Raw genomic sequence first — 22,198 nt, 5'->3', positions numbered from 1 at the left:
GTGGGTGTAAATCATCCAACAAAGGTGTCCAGGACCCCGTCCCAAAGATTTCTTTGGTGAATTGTAAAAAGCATGACAAGCACTGCCCCCCTGACTGTCCTCCAGTCCACTTTAATACCAGGTGACATCCACTCGGAGGGGAAGCAGCTCTCTATCACTGTACTAGAAGTGCTGCATCGTGCAGGATTCAGCCTGGTCGTGATTCTGATTCATGCATATTGTGCTCGTGTTAATCCATGTTTGCTCGTCGGCTCAGAGCATCACCAGAACATTGACCCGTTGAGAAGGTCCAGACGAGAGCTGCCATTGATCCCTGTTTCCTCTAGCTGTGTTCCATGAGCAGAGAGCCTGTGCAGGCCTTATCAGAGACCCCTGACCTTTCCCCTTCTCCTCCAGGTTTAACCCTCTGCAAATATTGACCAGATGATTGGACGCCCAAAAGAACAGCTGACTAGTTCCTGACTTAGTTTCACTGAAGCCAGAATAACTTTGTACCGACCAGAACTTGGTGTCCAAAGGATTATTAGTAGTGTCACAATTTATGTATTTAAGGTCCTAAACAATGTTTTTGTTCCATAAATAAATACTCTGGCTAAATAAGAAAACAAATACATTTCTAATTAATACTCACGTGACTTAGTGAATATAAATTGAACTAAAAAAAGGATCCAAATGTTTTAAATTAGTGTTTAATCGATGATAAAACATCAATTATCAATAATCCTACATGTCGCATTTACTTTGACACCAATGAGCCGCCGTACTTCTCACCGACAGCTGATTGACAGACGGCCGGCTTCTCCTGCCCCTCCCCCTTAAAGCCCCTCCCCCACCCCTCAGCCTGCTCCCCCATTGGCTGACGTGCAGCTGTTCACGTGAACTCCGTGTGGGAGAGAAAATGTGAAAGAAGATTAGAAAGCGAGGAGCTCGCGAGCAGGGAGCGCGGATCAAAGACCGGAGCGCCATGACGCCGACACGGTAAAGGTGAGTGAGCAGGGAACGGGGCAGGTGAGGGGGGGGGGAAGGAGTCCCTGCGAGTAGTGAGGAGGAGGAGGAGGAGGTGGTCCGAGTGCTCCGAGGCGCGTGCGGCCCGATGAAGTGACGTAGAAGTTACTTTGCTACTTTATCAAGTGTTTAGATGTTACGGCATGGACCGGATGCAGCAGAAAGGAACCAAAGGGAGGAAGAGGAAGAGGAGGAGGAGGAGATGTGAGGAAGGCACCGAGACCCTCATGGCGTGCAGGGGGCGGGGTCAACATGGTGGATGGACTGTACTTGTGTAGCGCTTTTCTAGTCTTCTGACCACTCAAAGCGCTTTAACACAGGTGGTGCTCCTGGTGGAGGAGGGGCTCACAGTGCAGGGGGTGCTCCTGGTGTAAGTGGTGTTCCTGGTGGGGCTCACAGTGCAGGGGGTGCTGGTGTTGAACATATTGATGATAAAGGGTGGTGCAGCAGGTATTCAGGTCCTCGCTGTAGGAACAGCAGGAGCTCATGAAGACCTTCCCGTGTGGAGAAGTGACTCCGAAGGACACGAACCAGAGAAATGAAGCATCGTTATAAACACATTTCATTGATAGTCATGTTTTTTCTGTAAATCAGTTCCAACTGTAGAGATCAGATCCAGACCCCATCAGTCAGCTGGTTCTAATGTCGTATCTCGTCATGTGATCAGTCTCCTGTGTTTCAGAGCCCCCCCCCCCCCGGCCCCCCAACATGACTCCACCTCTGTACCTGTCCAAGGAGCAGTTCGTCTACAGGATGTCTCCCAAAACCCGCAAACCGGCCTTGAGCTCCTGCCTGAAGCTGCAGCGCTCCGCCCGCGAGGAGCCAACGGCGCCCGAGGAGGGCGGAGCCTCCGGGAGAGACTCTGACCGGGCCGCCAAGCGGGTGACGTTCGCCGACCACCGAGGTCTGTCCCTGACCAGGGTGAAGGTCTTCTCTCAGTTCGACGACCCCATTGACATCCCTCTGAACATCCAGGAGATGCTCCGCTCCGCCCTGACGCTCAGCGCCGAGGAGGACAAGCTGGTGCTGGACTTCGCTCAGCCCTCCTCGGACTACCTGCGCTTCCGCCAGAGTCTGGAGAAGAACTTTGTCTGCCTGGAGCACTGCGTGCTGAAGGAGAAAGCCCTAGCGGGAACCGTCAAGGTCAAAAACGTCTCCTTCGAGAAGTCCGTGAAACTGCGGCTGACGTCTGACGGCTGGAGGAGCCACCGGGACGTGGTCTGCGAGTACGTGAAGGACTCGTACCCCACGGCCTTCAGCGACACCTTCTCCTTCAGCGCCGCGCTGCCCGAGCGGCTGCGGCCTCACGAGCGCGTGGAGTTTGCCGTCTGCTACCAGGTGGGGGGGCGAGAGTACTGGGACAGCAACCAGGGGGGCAGCAGCCAGGGGGGCAACTACCGGATTGTGTGGGCCTCGGCCCGGCGGAGCCGGCCGGGGGGGCCCAGCCCGCACGCCGACTCCTTGGACTTTGGGATCCACTTTGACCGATACGGCAGCCCCACCTGCTCCCACGGCATCTTCCCCGACTGGCCGAGCTACGCAGGCTACGAGAACACGGGCCCGTACTACTGAGCAGGAAGTAGCCCGTACTACTGAGCAGGAAGTAGCCCGTACTACTGAGCAGGAAGTGACCCCAGGAAGTAGGCCTTTGCCACTGACATTTTGAATGCAGAGCGTGGACGAGCCGTGGGTTCATTTACTGTGTAAAGGGTTACCCGGGTCCACCTGGACTACCCGGGTCCACCTGGACTACCCGGGTCCACCTGAGTGGGGTTACTTGGTCACCTTGGTAACCCGGCTGATCTTCTTTTCTTAACCAATTGAATGTCAGAACTTTTGAGTCTGTTTTTCCTTTTGTGGGATCCAGAGATTCTGATGTGACTCGATTTATTAAATGGATATTTCGTCCAGCGCGCCCCCCCCCCCCCCCCTCCTGGGCTGACACAAAGTCTGTTAGTTATTATTATAATAAAGTGAGCTGCTTTTAAAGGATTGTTTAGCTGGTATTGATCTGAAGCTCTTTAATGTTTCACTGAGCCTCAACTTGAACTTTTGCACCTTTTTAATCGCGTTGTTGAAGCTGCTGAGTTTCTATGCACATGTTAACATACGTGGAGAAATGAGTCAATAAAGTCAAACTTTTTAACTTGTCTGTTTTTTTTAATGTTGGTCAAGATTTCATGTGAAATTGTACGAAGAAATATTTCATAATTTGGGTTTAAGGTTTTAATTTATGTAAAGACAACAATTGGAATCAATGATAAAGCAGTTCATCAAACTATCGTCAGAAAGGTAAAGATTTTATAACTAATGTGGCATCAGCACTACTGGTCCTGCTGGTCCTGGTCCTGCTGGTCCTGGTCCTGCTTGATCTTGCTGCTACTCTTGTCCAACATTGCTTGTTTTACAACAGCTGTCTTCTGTCTTCCTGGCTGTGGACCAGGTCTACACCAGAGACCGGACATGTATTCAAAATTAATATGTTGTCATCCACTCACCTGAACGGTATACTCTTAGCGGTCAGTACTACCTGAAGTACTTGAGGTACTCAAATGATGTGTTTAAATATCTTCATGTGATGATGGAACATTTAACCCACTGATTCACATAGTAAACAATATAAATCCGTCAGTGTCCTGCAGATGGAGACAAACTGCTTGTCTTCTGTCTTTCTAGCAAGTAGCTCATGATAAGATTAGTATTTTACACGCATTTAAAACATGGTTATATTATATAAATGTTTACGTTTCATATACAGACTTTCATTGAAGGATTTCTGCTTATTGAACATCTAATGACCCCCCCCCTCCTCCTCCTCCTCCTCAGCACGCAGGAGCAGGGAAGAGGAGGAGTAACTAGGGAGGAGGAGGAGGGCTCTCCGATCTGACGCAGTGTGCAGCGGCCGCCTCACTTCCCGTCGCCGCTCCCAGGAAGAGAGCCTTCGTCCCGGGACGCTGTGCGCCGACAGACCGGGAGCTCCGGAGGACGATGTGGACGCGCGCGAGGGACGCGCACAACCCGCAGCGGCGCGCCTCGCTCCGGGCATCGACCCCGCGCCTGTAACCCCGCTCTGCGTTCTGCTGTCATTGCGTGTCGCGGGGAGGTGACGATGCCTCCGCGGCCGCACACGGAGAGTCTCCCGATCACCGGACGCGCCCCGCGTGGTGTCCCCCGCGCGGCGGAGGACTCGCCGTCCACCATGCTGCCCGCTCGCTCTCCATGAAAACTCTCCATGATAACAAGGAGGAGGCGGAGGAGAAGGAGGGGTCCGGCTGCTCCGCCATGGAGGACAAGGAGAGCGATGTGAAAACGGCCCGGCTGTGGAGGGATGCCGCCCTGCGCTCCAGGAAGCTGCGCAGCGACCTGCGCCAGCTGACGCTCTGCTCCAAAGACAACCAGATCGTTCTCCCGGACGACATAGCCGAGATAGAGGCGCTCAACCTGGGCAACAACTCCTTGAAGGAGCTGCCCGACGGGCTGGGATCCAGCCTCAACAACCTGCGTGTCCTGGTGCTCCGCAGGAACAACTTCTCCGCCGTGCCCAGGGTGGTGCTGGAGCTGGTGCTGCTGGTGGAGCTGGACTTGAGCCACAACGTCCTGGGAACCCTCTCTGAAGGCGTGGGCCAGCTGAGGGAGCTGAAGAAGCTCTGCGTCAGTCACAACAAAATCCAGAGTCTGCCGGCTCAGATCGGAGGGCTTCAGGCCCTGGAGGAGCTCGACCTCAGCTTCAACGACCTGCGCGACCTCCCCGGGTCCTTCTCCGGCCTCTCCAAGCTGCGGACGCTGGATGTGGATCACAACAAGCTGAACCGGTTCCCCGCCGAGATCCTTTCCCTCAGCGAGCTGGAGGAGCTGGACTGCTCCGGGAACAAGTTCCAGGAGCTGCCGGCCGACATCTTGAAGCTGCGGTCCCTCAAGATCCTGTGGCTCAGCAGCCTCCACGTGTCAACGCTGCCGGACTCCTTCTGTCACCTGCAGCAGCTGGAGAGCCTGATGCTGGACGGGAACCAGCTCTCGGCGCTGCCCGCCGCTTTCGGACGCATGCAGAGACTGAAAATGCTCAACCTGTCCTCCAACGAGTTCGAGGACTTCCCTCAGGTCGTCTTCCGCATCACGGGGCTGGAGGAGATTTACCTGAGCAGGAACAAACTGAGCCACATCCCGGAGGAGGTCGGGCAGCTGGTGAAGCTGGCCAACCTCTGGCTGGACAACAACAACATCACGTACCTGCCCGACTCCATCGTGGAGCTGGAGAAGCTGGAGGAGCTCGTGCTGCAGGGAAACCAAATTGCTATTCTTCCCGATAACTTTGGGAAGCTGTCCAGGGTGAACATCTGGAAAGTGAAGGACAACCCTCTGATCCAGCCCCCCTACGAGGTCTGCATGAAGGGGATCCCGTACATCGCCGCCTACCAGAAGGAGCTGGCTCAGGTGCAGCTCGCCGTCAAACCGCGGCTCAAACTGGTCCTGATGGGGGCGAGCGCCGCAGGGAAGACCCGCCTGAGGCTGAGCGTGGCGAGGCGGCCGCAGGACGCCGTCAGCCTCCAGGGCAGCGGCGGGATCGAGGTCACAGACTGGGTGGCGGACGCCGAGCGCTGCCTCACCTTTCTGGTGTTCGACCTTTCAGGGAAGCAGAACTATGACCTCATCAACCCCTTCTTCCTCTCCCCCGGGGCCCTCTACGTCCTCGTGGTCAACCTGAAAACGTACACACCCAGAAGCTTCTACGCCCACGTCGGGTACTTCCTCCACCTCCTCGGGGCTAAAGTGCCCGACGCCGTGGTGTGCCTGGTGGGGACACACGCAGACCTGTGCGGGGGAGTGGAGGTGGAGGAGAAGAGCCTGGACATTCACAGGCAGATCGGGCTGCAGGAGAAGAGGGACATCCAGGTCCTGAGGAGCCAGGGTCTGCAGGTGGACCAGGCGCTGGAGCAGGGCTTCAACCTGCGCTCCTCCAGCCCCCACGTCCTCTTCTACGGCGTCTCCGACCGGAACCTGCGGCGGAGGAAATCCCAGCTGCAGTACATGCTGAACCACCGGCTGCAGATCCTGTCGCCACTGCTGAGCGTCAGCTGCTCGGAGAGGAGCCAGAGGAACATCCAGCGGCTGAGGGAGAAGCTCATGTCCGTCGCGGACCACAGGGACATCTTCCCCAACCTCCACCGCGTGCTGCCCAAGTCCTGGCAGGTGCTTGAGGAGCTGCACTTCAAACCCACAGAGCTGTGGCTGTCGTGGTGGGACTCGGCCCGTCTGGGCCTGCAGGCGGGTCTGACCGAGGACCGGCTGCAGAGCGCCCTCTCCTACCTGCACGAGAGCGGCAAGCTGCTCTACTTCGAGGACTCGCCCACCCTGAAGGAGTACGTGTTTCACAACCTGCCGCGATTCATCGCCATCCTCAACGTCTTCTTCCAGAGGGACGAGTCCTCGCTGCTGGACAGGCTGCTCTCGGAGGGGGGGAGGGGGGACAGGGGCAGGGTGAGTCTGGTGATCGAGGACGAGAAGGGAGAGACCCTCAGGGTGACCCACCTGCAGCACCACGTTGAGGGCTTCCTCCGACACGGCCTCCTGCCCTCCAACGTGATCCGCCTGCTCCTGCGCCCGCTCATCCAGACGCAGCAGGACCTCCGCCTCATCATGGAGCTGCTGGAGAAGATGGGCATCTGCTACTGCGTCAACAAGCCGCGCAGCCACCCCCCCAACGGCGCCACGGCGTGGTACAAGTTCCCCAGCTACGTGAGCGGCGAGGAGGAGGAGGAGGAGGAGGAGGAGGCGGGGGAGGTGCGGGCGGAGGCCTCCTCCTCGCCGCTGCCTCCGTGCCCCTTCTTCTCTGTGGAGCAGCTGCACATCCGCTACAGCTTCCCCTTCCTGTTCCCCCCCGGGCTCTTCGCCCGGTTCGGCGTGCGGATAAACGGCCACGTGGTGCAGCGCTCGGACGGCCGGCGCCAGATCTCGGCCCACCGGGGCAAGGTGCCCGTGGTGGTCAGCCACCGGCCCTGCGGCGGGGGGGGCGAGACCCTGTCCATCGCCAGCCGCGCCTCGCTGCCCAACATGTGGACGGCGTGGCAGGCCGTCACGCCGCTGGTGGAGGAGCTGAACGCGCTGCTGGGGGAGTGGCCTGGCCTCCACTACTCGGTGCACGTGCTCTGCTCCAGGTGCCTGAGGAGAGGCGCCTCCAGCCCGCACGCTTTCCCAGGTGAGCCCAGGACCACATATTCATGTTCGGATCAGGGAACATCATGTATTCACATTAGGCCTTTACCTTCACATGTTCACCTTAAATATGAAGCTTAAACAGAGACCTGAAAAATGACAAAAAATGATGATCTGCAGCTTATGATCAAAGCTCCTGTGACGTCATTCAGTTACATCATGCTCATCTAATTAGTATTATAAACATGCTAATGCTAAGCTAACTAGCTTTAGTGTGGCGTCGTACACAGTGTGTATGTAGTGTGTATGTAGTGTGTGTATCTAGTGTGTATGTAGTGTGTATGTATACAGTATGTATGTAGTGTGTGTGTAGTGTGTGTATCTAGTGTGTATGTAGTGTGTGTATGTAGTGTGTATGTATACAGTATGTATACAGTATGTATGTAGTGTGTGTATGTACACAGTGTGTATGTAGTGTGTGTATGTACACAGTGTGTATGTAGTGTGTGTATGTACACAGTGTGTATGTAGTGTGTGTATGTACACAGTGTGTATGTAGTGTGTGTATGTACACAGTGTGTATGTAGTGTGTATGTAGTGTGTGTATGTACACAGTGTGTATGTAGTGTGTGTATGTACACAGTGTGTATGTAGTGTGTATGTAGTGTGTGTATCTAGTGTGTATGTAGTGTGTGTATGTAGTGTGTATGTATACAGTGTGTGTGTAGTGTGTGTGTAGTGTGTGTGTAGTGTGTGTATGTACACAGTGTGTGTGTAGTGTGTGTATGTACACAGTGTGTGTGTAGTGTGTGTATGTAGTATGTATGTACACAGTGTGTGTGTGGTGTGTGTGTAGTGTGTGTATGTACACAGTGTGTATGTAGTGTGTGTATGTAGTGTATGTATACTGTGTGTGTGTAGTGTGTATGTATACAGTGTGTGTGTATGTAGTGTGTATGTATACAGTGTGTGTGTATGTAGTGTGTATGTATACAGTGTGTGTGTAGTGTGTGTGTATGTATACAGTGTGTGTGTAGTGTGTGTATCTAGTGTGTATGTAGTGTGTGTATGTGTAGTGTGTGTATGTATACAGTATGTATGTAGTGTGTGTGTGTAGTGTGTATGTATACAGTGTGTGTGTAGTGTGTGTATGTATACAGTGTGTGTGTAGTGTGTGTATGTATACAGTGTGTGTGTATGTAGTGTGTATGTATACAGTGTGTGTGTAGTGTGTGTGTATGTATACAGTGTGTGTGTAGTGTGTGTATCTAGTGTGTATGTAGTGTGTGTATGTGTAGTGTGTGTATGTATACAGTATGTATGTAGTGTGTGTGTGTAGTGTGTATGTATACAGTGTATGTGTAGTGTGTGTATGTATACAGTATGTATGTAGTGTGTGTGTGTAGTGTGTATGTATACAGTGTGTGTGTAGTGTGTGTATGTATACAGTGTGTGTGTAGTGTGTGTATGTAGTGTGTATGTATACAGTGTGTGTGTATGTATACAGTGTGTGTGTAGTGTGTATGTAGTGTGTGTGTGTGTGTGTGTGTATGTAGTGTGTGTGTAGTGTGTGTGTGTGTTTGTGTAGTGTGTATGTATACAGTGTGTGTGTAGTGTGTGTATGTATACAGTGTGTGTGTAGTGTGTGTATGTAGTGTGTATGTATACAGTGTGTGTGTATGTATACAGTGTGTGTGTAGTGTGTATGTAGTGTGTGTGTGTGTGTGTGTGTGTGTGTAGTGTGTGTGTGTGTGTGTGTGTGTAGTGTGTATGTATACAGTGTGTGTGTAGTGTGTATGTAGTGTGTGTGTGTGTGTGTGTGTATGTAGTGTGTGTGTAGTGTGTGTGTGTGTTTGTGTAGTGTGTATGTATACAGTGTGTGTGTAGTGTGTGTATGTATACAGTGTGTGTGTAGTGTGTGTATGTAGTGTGTATGTATACAGTGTGTGTGTAGTGTGTATGTAGTGTGTGTGTGTGTGTATGTAGTGTGTGTGTAGTGTGTGTGTGTGTTTGTGTAGTGTGTATGTATACAGTGTGTGTGTAGTGTGTGTATGTATACAGTGTGTGTAGTGTGTGTATGTAGTGTGTATGTATACAGTGTGTGTGTAGTGTGTATGTAGTGTGTGTGTGTGTGTGTGTAGTGTGTGTGTGTGTAGTGTGTATGTATACAGTGTGTGTGTGTTTGGAGTCACAGCACTTTCTCTCTCGTCTAAACTCAGTTGATCTTTAATCAGATTAAAGGATTAAACAAGGATTAAAACCACAGAAGCAGTTTATTCTACAATAGAAGAAGAAGAGGACCAACAGCACCACTTCCTGTGCATTCAGGTCATGAGTCAAACCAATCAATCAGCTGATCGATTTAATGGATTAAATCTGTTAAATGCCGTGTTTCATATATTTATTTGGATTATTATTGTTTTAATCCTCCATATTGTGTTATAGCCACCAGCCACCGTGACATTAATGACATCAACATGTATTTGTTCATTTATTCTTTGTGTGTGTGTTTACACACCTGTAAACTAACTTGAGGACTATTTGTGGAGCAAATCTTTGTTTTCTGTCCTGAAGGTCAGCGAGTGTCAAATGTTTCACATTCTAGAAAGAAGGAACTCTGAATCTGCTCTGAATCATTATTACAACATCTGCTACAGAAATAATATCCCAGTGCATCATGGGAGCAGCTGGGTGTCTGTCTGCAGCCCAGTGCATCATGGGAGCAGCTTAGACCATAAGCTGATTTCAGCTCACATATGAAGATCTTTGCTTCTGCGTTGGCCTGGTTACGAGCTGTCTGTGAGGTCATGTGACGATGAAGATGTGACATCACGCTGGTTTGACGGCAGGATGAGCCAATCAGAGACGTGACTTGAGTGTCATAGTAACACACGCTGTGGTTTTAGGAGACTGCTGAGGAACATGGATCCAGATGTGAGATCCAGGAAGTCCATTTGAGTGGTCTCTGTTACGCGTTGCCACGGTGATCAGAGCTGTCTGGGTGACCTTAATCCGTTGATCTCCGGTTTGAGAGGAAAGGTCGATGTCTCTAATGTTTTGCCACTGTTCTGTGGATGTTCTTGAATATCTTTAAATGTCTTGTTTAGTCCAAACATTTAGTTTATTTTCGGCTTGAAGTGTAAACAACCTAAAAAGATTCGTCAGGCGTTTCAGGCTCACAGTGGAACAGGAAGTGATGTCATCCGTCTGAGCTGTTTGTGAGACTTTGTCCTTCTAGGGGTGCGAGTTCCTGCAGGAATGTGGAGGATTCTTCTACCGGGGGGAGGGGGGGGCATTCCTGCTCCTTGATGTCAGGTTGATGTGTCACTGGGGGGGAGGAGGTGGAGGAGGAGGTTTAGAGGAGGAGGAGGAGGAGGAGGAGGAGGAGGTTTAGAGGAGGAGGAGGGGGAGGTTTAGAGGAGGAGGAGGAGGAGGAGGTTTAGAGGAGGAGGAGGGGGAGGTTTAGAGGAGGAGGAGGAGGTTTAGAGGAGGAGGAGGATCAATAAGCTAAACGATAAAGGCTTTTTTTCATTTATTAACGATGTTACAAACGAAGCTGCTTGTCGTGATTTAACTCTTTAAATGTGACTCAATATTAATATCGTCTTCTTATTGTTGTGTTTATCAGTCAGAGACTAATCTAATCTAATGTAACGTACTGTCTGACTTCCTATCTAACTTCCTATCTGACTTCCTGTCTGACTTCCTATCTAACTTCCTATCTGACTTCCTGTCTGACTTCCTGTTTCAGGTGAGCTGCTGAGTCAGCCGAGGCCTGAAGGTCTGACTGAGATCATCTGTCCAAAGAACGGCACGGAGCGGGTTGACGTGGTGCTGGTCTACCCCCCCACCCCCACCGTGCTCAGCCCCTGTCTCAAGTGATCTGACCCCCCCCCCCCCCCCCCCCCCAGCCTGCATCATGCCCCCATCACACTGGATCACTGCCTCACATGTACGTACATCATCTCTTCACTTAGTTTACCCTTAAACTTATAAAGGATGGAGGGAGAGATCACATGTTGGAGCAGCAGCCAATCAGAGACCAGGATTCCCCTTTTACAAATAAACTATCTACTATACAGGGTTTATGAATGGAGTGTTATCAATAAGTCTGTGTGTGTGAAGGTGACGTGTGTTTGTGTTGCAGATCGCTTCTTGAGGAGCTTGGACTCTTCTTGAGGATCTTTGACTTTTCTTGAGGAGCTTGGACTCTTCTTGAGGAGCTTGGACTCTTCTTGAGGATCTTTGACTCTTCTTGAGGAGCTTGAACTCTTCTTGAGGACCTTGGACCCCTTCTTGAGGATCTTTGACTCTTCTTGAGGACCTTGGACTCTTCTTGAGGATCTTTGACTCTTCTTGAGGATCTTTGACTCTTCTTGAGGATCTTTGACTCTTCTTGAGGACCTTGGACTCTTCTTGAGGATATTTGACTCTTCTTGAGGAGCTTGGACTCTTCTTGAGGAGCTTGGACTCTTCTTGAGGAGCTTGGACTCTTCTTGCGGATCTTTGACTCTTCTTGAGAAGCTTGGACTCTTCTTGAGGAGCTTGGACTCTTCTTGTGGATCTTTGACTCTTCTTGAGGAGCTTGGACTCTTCTTGTGGATCTTTGACTCTTCTTGAGGAGCTTGGACTCTTCTTGAGGAGCTTGGACTCTTCTTGTGGATCTTTGACTCTTCTTGAGGAGCTTGGACTCTTCTTGTGGATCTTTGACTCTTCTTGAGGATCTTTGACTCTTCTTGTGGATCTTTGACTCTTCTTGAGGAGCTTGGACTCTTCTTGAGGATCTTTGACTCTTCTTGTGGATCTTTGACTCTTCTTGAGGAGCTTGGACTCTTCTTGTGGATCTTTGACTCTTCTTGAGGAGCTTGGACTCTTCTTGTGGATCTTTGACTCTTCTTGAGGAGCTTGGACTCTTCTTGTGGATCTTTGACTCTTCTTGAGGAGCTTGGACTCTTCTTGTGGATCTTTGACTCTTCTTGAGGAGCTTGGACTCTTCTTGAGGACCTCCATGAGCACAAAGCGTAAATTCATCTTTTTGTCTTCTTATCCCTCATGTTGGATTTCTTCTGGAACGTTTGAGCTGATGAAGATGAGAAGAAGAGGATTTACATGTGTGAATATATGAACACATGAACTTGTGAATATATATCTGAAGACAAACTCAAGCTGTGTCTTTCTTCTTCTTCTTCTTCTTTTCCCCTGAGCGTCTCCAGCGTCTGACCTTAGCTAAACTAGCTTAGCTTAGCATAAACTACCATTTGAATAATTCATCGCATGTAAAATAATCATGAGCTCGATTTAAAGATCATTAATCCTTATTGATGCTGATAGAGAATATTATTATTATTATGTATGCGATGATGTAACCGGACTGACCAGAGAGTATTTAATGAGACCCTCTGAGGCATAAATGTAACAAATACTAGTTCATAAATACTGTATCCTGCATTTAAAGTTGTCCATGTATCAGCATCAAAATACACTGAAAATACCAAAGGAAAAAATACTCACAATGCAGAATAATAAATATTATGTTGTTGTTCGTTACTTTAGAGATTTTATGTATTTATATTTCAATATGTCCCACTGTTAGTTAAATATACATTTTTGTCATAATTTGGTAATAATGTTACTTTATAAACTGAGCTAAGCTAAGTGACGAATTGGAGGAAGAGGAGAAGAAGAAAAAGAAAAAGAAGATTCAGGAATATGTTTTTCTTCAAATCACGTGTGGGTGTTTTTCACGTGTAAATAATATCTCTATTTTTGTATGTTGACATTATCTACAATGTTTACGGAACAATCAGCTGATCTGACGTGAACAACAGGAAGTAAACCAAATAAACAACGCTTTAGTACCTGAGCTCTGATTGGTTTAATATCTCTGAGATCATCAACAGCTGATCATTATGATTGTTATTATGGTTTTCTCCACTCATTGATCAATTGTCTTGTCATGTGAGGGGCGGGACTTAATGACAGGTGGCACCATGTGAGGGGCGGGACTTACTGACAGAAGCACAACTATCACTTTCATATAAACACATCTACGGCCTCCACACCACAGACAACCCTAAACATGTTTCTGGACTGAAGGGGGGGGAGCAAAATAAAATAATACTACAATACAATGTTGATAATACAATACAATGATAAATTATATAATAATAATATATAATAATATAATATATAACAACAATACAACAATAATAGTGCTACTAATATTAGAGATAAAACATAACGATACATTAATTTACTTACACAATGTGGATTTCTGGAGTTGTTCTAACATATTACTAACTTCTTAATGTTTGTATTAATATGAATATTCTCTCTTTATGATCTTAGGAACAAGAGCTTAGAAACAAAACTATTAAGTCAAAGGACAGTTCAAGTAACATGCAAATTGTATGCAAAATAATGATACAATTAGAATTGATTCAATTCATTTAATTTTGTATCATCCAAAATCAAATTACAAATTTGCCTCAGGGCTTTACAGAGCCTTTAGGGAGAAGGTCAGAGGAGGATCCTTCTCCTGGGACTACAATGTGTACTGCAGGGACAACCACCTTCAGATATAAAAACCATCAGACAGAACCACCATCAATGATTTGTTAAAGTTATATAACCATATGTGTTATACATTATGTATAATGTGTAAGTATTCAATTAAATTAATTGAAGCTCTCTAATGAAATGAAGTAAAAAGTACAACATTTACTTGAGTATTTACTCGAAACTTGGTGTCAGCGACAGAAAGTCCCGGATGTTCCTCGAAGGAGGAACACGTCAGCTGTGACGCGTCCAACACCGCCCCCTGCCGCCCGGTGTCCCCGCCCCTCCGCGCCGCCAGGGGGCGTTGCAGCGGAGAGGGAGCTGAAGAAGAGGAGCTGCGTCACGGCTCTTCCTCTTCCCTCCGCGGCCTCAGAGGTAGGAGCCCCGTTCTCGCTCTCCACGACGACAATCTACCTTAAATCTCAACTAAGTCATCCCCATCCTGCTTTTTTAACTCGACGAGCTTCATTAAAGACGTTTAAAGATATCGGGTGGTGTTGAATTTTTGCGTTTGAAGGCGAGACTCTGTTTTAGTGCGATATCTTTGCGGATGCCGGTTTGGATGCTATCACGTTAGCTCTCCGCCATGTTGGCTCATTTCTGCTCTTTACCTGCTTCACGTGTCCACGCTGCTTATGTAGTTTTTCTGTTTTGAGTCATTAATGGTTTATTAATCAAACCTCTCTGATCTTCCCAGATATATCTGAAAATGGTCCGCTACTCTCTGGACCCCGAGAACCCGACCAAGTGTGAGTATCCGCGGGTACCCTGTTCGTGTTTACCGGCTAGCTTCTGTTAGCATGGTGGCTGTGATGATGTCTTAGGACACCTTTGAATTAAGCATAAAAATGACTTTATTAAACCTCTGAGCTTCTTGAAGTTTACATGTGTTTAATGAGTGAAAGTTCTGCAGTAATTGGAGCTTCTTCATTGTTACAGCATGCAAGTCGAGGGGCTCGAACCTGCGAGTTCACTTCAAGGTAAGAACAACAATATGAAGGACGTGTTTGTGGCTTAATGCTCACGGCAGTGATGATTATTTAGGACACCTTTGATTCTACTTGAAGATAAAAGATGAAATCTGAGCCGTCCATAAGAACATATCAGAATACATGCATTTTTTTAGTTTGTAATCTTGGGATCGATGCAGACTACAAATACTTGATGTAAATGTTTTCCTTCCAGAACACCCGTGAGACGGCCCAGGCCATCAAAGGGATGCACATCCGCAAGGCCAACAAGTACCTGCGGGACGTCGTCGTGAAGCACCAGTGTGTCCCCTTCCGCCGCTACAACGGCGGCGTGGGCCGCTGCGCTCAGGTACGGGCCGTCGGACCTCTGCATGCTGGTCGTAGAGGGGGGGTGCGTTTGGTCTGATGTTGTTGTTGTTGTTGTTGTCTCCAGGCCAAACAATTCGGGTGGACCCAAGGACGGTGGCCCAAGAAGAGCGCAGAGTTCCTCCTCCACATGCTGAAGAACGCAGAGAGCAATGCAGAGCTGAAGGTACCTGAACACACCGCCAGCCCATTGAGTGTAGCTGCAGGTACCTGAACGCACCGCCAGCCCATCACCCATTGAGTGTAGCTGGAAGCATAGATATTTAGGCTGGATGTCTTCTGGCGGCCATCTTGGTAGGATGAGCTCCATCACCCATAACAACACACGTCCTTTAAAAATCTGTGGAAAATTGAGGACGTTATTTAAGCGGTTTGGCTTGTTCTAAACGTCAGATGTAGTTATGACACTACATACTAAAACCCATGGTTATAATTATAATAGTATAAAAGTATACAGTGTGCAGCGTGCGCATTTCAACATGTTGATTTATATTTGTAAAGAGAAACCTACTTTAGAACATTGTGCTATTTTTTAGAACATTAACATATTAATTCATAGTATGAATGGCTGTATGTATGGAGGTACCTGAACGCACCGCCTGCCCATTGATCTGGACCGATCGGTTATCAGATCTCTAATGAATGTCTTCATCAGATTTACTATGAACACCCTCCATGAATGATAACTTTTAATGAAACCAAGACGTTTAAACATTGAATAAGAGTCCAATGTGAATTTAGATTAAACAGTGGAGACGGCAGTGATGAGTATTTAGGACACCTTTGATTCTACGTGAAGATAAAAGATGAAATCTGAGCCGTCTGATAAATTGTTGTTATAATAACCAGCTTTTTATTCGCATTACAACAGGTTAATGTTGACGTTAAGCTTCTATTTGTCCGTCCTCTCCCGTGACGCGTCCTAGGGTCTGGACGTGGACTCCCTGGTCATCGAGCACATCCAGGTGAACAAGGCGCCTAAGATGAGGCGGCGCACGTACCGCGCTCACGGGCGCATCAACCCGTACATGAGCTCCCCGTGTCACATCGAGATGATCCTCACGGAGAAGGAGCAGATCGTCCCCAAGCCGGAGGAGGAGGTGGCCCAGAAGAAGAAGGTGGGTGGGGGAGGAGCCTGTGGGCAGGGGGAGGAGCCTGTGCCAGCTGATGACTCACGTGTCCTTCTCTGTTGTGCAGGTTTCTCAGAAGAAGCTGAAGAAGCAGAAGCTGATGGCCCGCGAGTAAAAATCAATAAAACAAGACTTGTGATGAACAATAACGTCTGATTGTTGACTTTGAGACTTTATGAGCGTCGTCATGGTTATCATCTCCCCGTTTCCATGGTTACATGGAAGAAATAAAATAACTAAACTACGCAAAGAAAACACCAGATAAATACGTATTTATTTCCTTGCTCTAATGAGCGTGCGCATTCTAATGAAATGTTGCTGCTGCTGTTTATTTACAATATAAGTGGTAATATTAATGGTATTTAAATAGTGGTGTATCATTACAGTATTAATACATGAAATGAATCTAGCAAAGTAGAATATCATTTGTACGTACTCTAGTATTAAAGTAAATATATATAGTACTACATCAAGTAATATTTGTGTAGCAACTAAAGTTAAGACCAAATGAATAATTCATTTTATTTTGTAGAGCCCAAAATCACAAATTCCAAATTAGCCTCAGAGGGCTTTACAGTCTGTACACATGCAACATCCTCTGTCCTGAAACCCTCACATCGGCACAGGAAAAACTCCCCAAAATATGAAAAAACCCTTCAATGGGGAAAAAAGGAAGAAACCTTAGAGAGAACGTCAGAGGAGGGATCCCTCTCCCGGGATGGACAGACTGACATGGATGTCATGTGTACAGAATCAACAATGTAAAAGATGTACAATACACTCAATTCCTCTAACAGAGATGATACAAGTAATTGCAATACTTGAATACAGTATTCATGAAGTAAAATTAAGATGTGTATAAGTAGGACGTTCGGCTGTAATGGAATGAACCCACAATCCTTTGCGGGGGTTCAAAGGTCAAATGGCTATGATCAAAACGGAACGCAAAGGTCCCACGTGACGTGTCGATCAGTGATGACGCATCGTGACCAGCAGGGGGCGCCGCCAGGCCGCGGGGTTCAATACTGTCACAAGGAGTATTAATTGATCACTAATATCAAAATCCAACAGGCGGCTTCGGTTTGAACGTAATTCATGTTTATGGTCAACATCAAAAGGATCTGTTTCCATCATTTATTCTCATTAACTGTTTATTCCACAGAACATTTACTGACACATTGAACATTTTACACCAATAACCTTTACGATCAACTTATCTTATTATTTTATAAGTTATCATATTGTAGGCCGTTATATTTTAAATCATAAGTCAATGATATTCATACCAACGTTTTGTGACTGTTATAATTTATCTATATAATGAATACATATTAAACGTATGTGTATATATATATATACTAATGAATGCATGCATAATAACACATTTATACATATTGAGTAGTTTGATCTACACAATGATTCATAATTTAGGGGATGATTCTATTTAATTAATAATGACTCCAGATGTTTAATTACGAAAACACAGTACTAGTACAAGTAGATGTGTACTGATAGTGTATTTGTATGCGTATAAATATACAGATGATTGATGGGACCCCAGAGAAGCTTCACTCTTTAATCATTTAAAAAACAACATAATTATAACCTGCTCACGGTGCGATCAGGGTCTTTGAATTAATATAGTTTCTTTGTTAATTTTATTTAAAATCACAAATAAATATTAGTTCTTTGAAGATGTTACATTTTGCCGCCAAAATATGAATTAGATCAAATGTTGGATTAAAGAGAAATAAAATAAAAGATGAGTAAAGGAGATGTTTGGACTTCAACCAGCTGCAGGTTAACAAATGAACTAAAGAAAAAAAGTTAAAAAGCAGGTGATGACTGAAAATAAACTAAATAATCAAAACCATGTGAAAGCTTTTGATTATTAAAATAATTTCTCAACCATCCATAGAAATACGATGAGTTGATGAGTCGCCCCCTGCTGGCCCGCTGCTGCTGCAGCCTTTGTTAGTTTCAATTAGGATCAAACTATATTGTCAAATAAAGTAAGAAATATTGAAAATGTTATTCAGATCTTACACCATTGAAATTAATTAATGTGACACAATATTTCAATAACATGTATTTTACTCCACACTAAATAATACATCATTTAAATCATAATCTTGTAACTGCATCACGTGCTCATTGAAACAGCAAAACATCTTCCTTTTTCTAAAGTTAATTTGAGTCAAATTTGACTTCTTCGATGGTGGCTCGTCTGACAAATCGCAACCGAGCCAATCAGGAGGCTGCCCGAAATCCAACGTGTGACGTAACCGTCCGTTGAGCCAATCGGGCCCCCTCTAAAGTTTGTCCGGAGAGCTAATAGACAGAACACATGACCATGTTTTATTATCTCTCACAACTTGTTCAGCTCCACATCTGTGCGCGGTGCGTGCTCGTCTGGACCCGGACCCGCACCCGGACCCGGAGCCTCTCCCTGCCGGTCTACTCCTTCATCTCAACTTTTGGGCTTTTCCTCTGAGATGGACTTTGCCTGTGAGTCCAGAGCGCAGCGGGGCCCGGTTTAGTTCTAGTCCGGACCGAGAAGCGGTAATGTTGGCGGTGGGTCCGATGGACGGGTCCCGACAGAGCGCCTTCCTCCTCAGCACCCCCCCGCTGGCGGCCCTGCACAGCATGGCCGAGATGAAGACCCCGCTGTACCCGGCCTACCCGCTCTCCTCCTCCGGACCCACCTGCTCCACCTCCCCGAACCCGGGCGGCGTGGCCGGGTCCTCCTCCCCGGGGATCAAGAGCTCCTCGGCTCCGTCCTCGGGGCTCAGTTCCCCGCAGCAGTGCTCCTCCGCGACCCCGCACGGGATCAACGACATCCTGAGCCGCCCCCCCGCGGCGGGGCTCCTGTCCGGTCTGCCCCGGTTCAGCAGCCTCAGCCCGCCGCCTCACGGACTTTACTTCGGCCCCGGGGGCGCGGCGGTGGCCGTGGCCCGGTACCCGAAGCCCCTCGCGGAGCTGCCGGGCCGGACGCCGATCTTCTGGCCGGGAGTGATGCAGAGCCCCCCCCCCTGGAGGGACGCGCGCTTCGCGTGCTCCCCGCGTGAGTCTTTATCATTTAAAAAGCTACTTGAAGGCTCATCCGTGCCCTTCAGTGTGAACGTGCACGCTCTCAGCACGCACACGCGGCTCTAACCCCGCGCGTTGCCATGGTTACAGATCAGAACTCCATCCTGCTGGACAAGGACGGGAAGAGGAAGCACACGCGGCCCACCTTCTCCGGGCAGCAGATCTTCGCGCTGGAGAAAACCTTCGAGCAGACCAAGTACCTCGCGGGCCCGGAGCGCGCGCGCCTCGCGTACTCCCTGGGCATGACGGAGAGCCAGGTGAAGGTGAGCACAGCTTCCGGTTCCAGGGTTTAGACGAAATAAACACTAAATGATTTGATTGTGAAGCCATTGTGCAATAAGTCTTCCCATAATTCATAGGGTGCATTTTACAGTATTTTGTTCAGCGCGTTGTTTAAAATGACGTCGATTCACCAAGTTACTATTATTATAATTGTTGTTATAATTGTTATAATTACTGTTGTAATTTTTGTCGCTAATGTATAAATTGTTACACGAAATACTTGTTATTATTTTATTAATGAAATGATCAAACCTTCATTTAACCAGGATTATATGATTTAATTACTTCTATTTAACAATAATAAAATATCCGAGTTGGATTCATGAACCAAATATGGATGAATAGCCCTATAATAATAATAATAGTAATATTATTATTCTGATCGTGCGTGTGCGCGCGTGCGCGTGTCGCAGGTCTGGTTCCAGAACAGACGGACGAAGTGGAGGAAGAAGCACGCGGCGGAGATGGCCACCGCCAAGAAGAAGCAGGACTCTGAGACCGAGCGGCTCAAGAGCACTTCGGACAACGAGGACGAGGACGAGGACTACAACAAGCCGCTGGACCCCGACTCCGACGACGAGAAGATCTCCCAGCTGCTGAAGAAGCACAAGCCGGGCCCGGGGCCCCTGGTGCTGCACACGTCGGAGAACGACAGCGCGTAACCCGGGCGGCGCCTCCTGCTCCTCCTGCTCCTCCTCGGCCTCCCCACTTTAACGGATCTCACGAACTCTCCACGAGTCGAACGTTTCCACAGATCCTGTGGTTTCGGTTGCTTTTGTGTCTCTTGTTGACTTCCGGTTGGACCGGAGCTGTAAATAGAACCGGGAGCCGTGTCCGGTAGAAACGAGTCTTTAAGGTGAAAACAGATTTTGTACAGACGCGCTGGTCTCAGATCGGCCGGAACTCTTCCTTCTCCTTTTGGATTTACAGATATTTAACCTTTACCTGGTCCGCGAAGGCCTCTCCCGTCGGCCGTGAACGCACCACACGCACCTGTACATCCCCTTTTTATTTATCGGTCTCAAGTTGTATGACGGCGGGTTAATGTAATGCACTTTTATTTAATAAAAACCACGTGAAGCTTGTTGTGTTCAGCCGACACTTTAATGAGGAATTATTACACCTGTTTGATTAATACACCGGAAAAATAATACACTGTTTAATTAATACAGCTCGTTAATAAGAGACCTGTAATTAGTGAGTGACGTCAGTAATTGTTAGATCCATTTGACATTTTGATACGTCATCTGATTCAGACTCAACATCGAATTATTCTCATGAGCTTTTATTCTTTGTTTTCCTCTATTATTATTATTACTATTATTCAGGTTTTTATTATTATTATTATTATATTCAGAGTTATTTTGTATTATTTAACATCAGTTCAAACGTTTAAACAATAAAATGGTCCAAATGAAAGAACGGAATGTTGTGTGAAGCTTCCAAATGATCCGCTTCACGTTTCATCAGCAGCTCGTTTCTCCCTCAGATTGAAAGTCACTGAAGCTTTGAGCAGCTGATCTTTAATTTATCACCGAGGACCCGGATGTCACGTGTCTCATCACCATCAACATAAATCACAAGTTACAAACTGTTCAAGTTTGTTTTTTCATTTCTTTAAACAAACTAAAGTCCTTTTTTTAAACGAAATAATTCACGTTTGAATTCATTTTCTCTTGAACAAACTTACAATAAAATAAAATAAATATTAAAAGACTTATTCTGGAGGTTTGATTGAATAGATTTAATTAATCTAATTATTAGTGAAACTAATCATTTTCAGAAACATGTCACTTTATTCCTCTTAAATATAGCAACATATTTTAACTGAACATTCAGACCTTTATATTTTCATTTGATGTTCTTTGTTTTATTTGTTGTTTCATCAAACAATGGAATCTAAATAAGTGTAAATATCATTAAACCCAGATTGAATACCAACAGAAATAAGAATCCGTATTATGTCGTTAAATGAAGCGTTTACGGTAGAAGACCTCGTGGCCCCCGCGGGGCCCCGGGCCTCCCGTTGGGAACCTCCAGCCGGGAGGAACAGGTGGAGAAAATAAATGACACTATTCTGTTTAATAAAAGATTAAAGAATATAAAACCGTTTCATGTGAAAAATTAGTTGCATCTCTTCGATAGTCAATCAATCAGTTTAATTATAATTTAGTATTTAAATACCAATGATCCAATTTAGGCTTTTTTTAAACTCATAATTTAATTTCTATTTGAAATAAATGTATAAAACTAATTATTTTCACATCAACAGATGATTAATTTCGCGCTTGACTTGTATTTTTATTTGATGACGAAATTAAATCATTATGATAAAAACATGAGAAAAATGATCTATAATCAAAATGTATCAATAAATATGATCACATTGTTGTTAGATAATATTCACAGTTGTGTCACAATTATTTCATTTAATAACCAAACAGGAGACTTTGGTTTATAGACGAGACTTAATCATATTTTAATAATTATAATGAACAAAAAGAACGTAAAGCTACAAGCTGGTCGGACCGACGGAGGTCCAGGTGGAGTAAACAAGCGCTCTGAGGTTTCATTGTGAATGCTCCCCCCCCCTCCTCCTCCCACGGGTATCAGACCTCCTCCTGCTCCTGGAGGACAGGAGGAGGT

At 46.9% G+C, this 22,198-nt stretch overlaps 4 protein-coding genes and 3 non-coding genes across 7 annotated transcripts; all 7 read left to right on the top strand.

Moving 5' to 3' along the window:
* The first annotated feature begins 870 nt into the window (after positions 1-870).
* ppp1r3b (protein phosphatase 1, regulatory subunit 3B) lies at positions 871-3,671 on the top strand. Its single transcript, XM_037483952.2, has 2 exons — positions 871-984; positions 1,673-3,671. The coding sequence occupies exon 2, from the start codon at positions 1,714-1,716 to the stop codon at positions 2,575-2,577; it is 864 nt and encodes a 287-aa protein (XP_037339849.2). The 5' UTR covers positions 871-984; positions 1,673-1,713; the 3' UTR covers positions 2,578-3,671.
* On the top strand, positions 914-11,316 carry mfhas1 (multifunctional ROCO family signaling regulator 1). The gene is made up of 3 exons (XM_037483949.2): positions 914-984; positions 3,832-7,198; positions 10,907-11,316. Exons 2-3 carry the CDS (start codon positions 4,225-4,227, stop codon positions 11,035-11,037), a joined length of 3,105 nt encoding a protein of 1,034 aa, XP_037339846.2. The 5' UTR covers positions 914-984; positions 3,832-4,224; the 3' UTR covers positions 11,038-11,316.
* Positions 11,317-14,018: 2,702 nt separating this feature from the next.
* rpl17 (ribosomal protein L17) lies at positions 14,019-16,329 on the top strand. The gene is made up of 7 exons (XM_037483954.2): positions 14,019-14,088; positions 14,411-14,462; positions 14,653-14,693; positions 14,899-15,033; positions 15,118-15,216; positions 15,977-16,168; positions 16,248-16,329. Exons 2-7 carry the CDS (start codon positions 14,423-14,425, stop codon positions 16,293-16,295), a joined length of 555 nt encoding a protein of 184 aa, XP_037339851.1. The 5' UTR covers positions 14,019-14,088; positions 14,411-14,422; the 3' UTR covers positions 16,296-16,329.
* Positions 14,518-14,587, top strand: LOC119227141 (small nucleolar RNA SNORD58). Its single transcript, XR_005121312.2, has one exon. It is a non-coding gene; the product is annotated as a small nucleolar RNA SNORD58 (small nucleolar RNA).
* LOC119227142 (small nucleolar RNA SNORD58) lies at positions 14,738-14,803 on the top strand. Its single transcript, XR_005121313.1, has one exon. It is a non-coding gene; the product is annotated as a small nucleolar RNA SNORD58 (small nucleolar RNA).
* Positions 15,807-15,872, top strand: LOC119227143 (small nucleolar RNA SNORD58). Its single transcript, XR_005121314.1, has one exon. It is a non-coding gene; the product is annotated as a small nucleolar RNA SNORD58 (small nucleolar RNA).
* A 2,181-nt stretch (positions 16,330-18,510) lies between the features above and the next one.
* nkx6.1 (NK6 homeobox 1) lies at positions 18,511-20,636 on the top strand. The gene is made up of 3 exons (XM_037485035.2): positions 18,511-19,244; positions 19,361-19,533; positions 19,966-20,636. Exons 1-3 carry the CDS (start codon positions 18,746-18,748, stop codon positions 20,212-20,214), a joined length of 921 nt encoding a protein of 306 aa, XP_037340932.1. The 5' UTR covers positions 18,511-18,745; the 3' UTR covers positions 20,215-20,636.
* The last annotated feature ends 1,562 nt before the right edge of the window (positions 20,637-22,198 follow it).

Source organism: Pungitius pungitius, chromosome 18 (assembly GCF_949316345.1).
Source record: "Pungitius pungitius chromosome 18, fPunPun2.1, whole genome shotgun sequence".
Lineage (NCBI taxonomy): Eukaryota > Metazoa > Chordata > Actinopteri > Perciformes > Gasterosteidae > Pungitius > Pungitius pungitius.
Note: the sequence above shows the minus strand (reverse complement) of the source record. Positions and strands in the feature narration are given on the sequence as shown.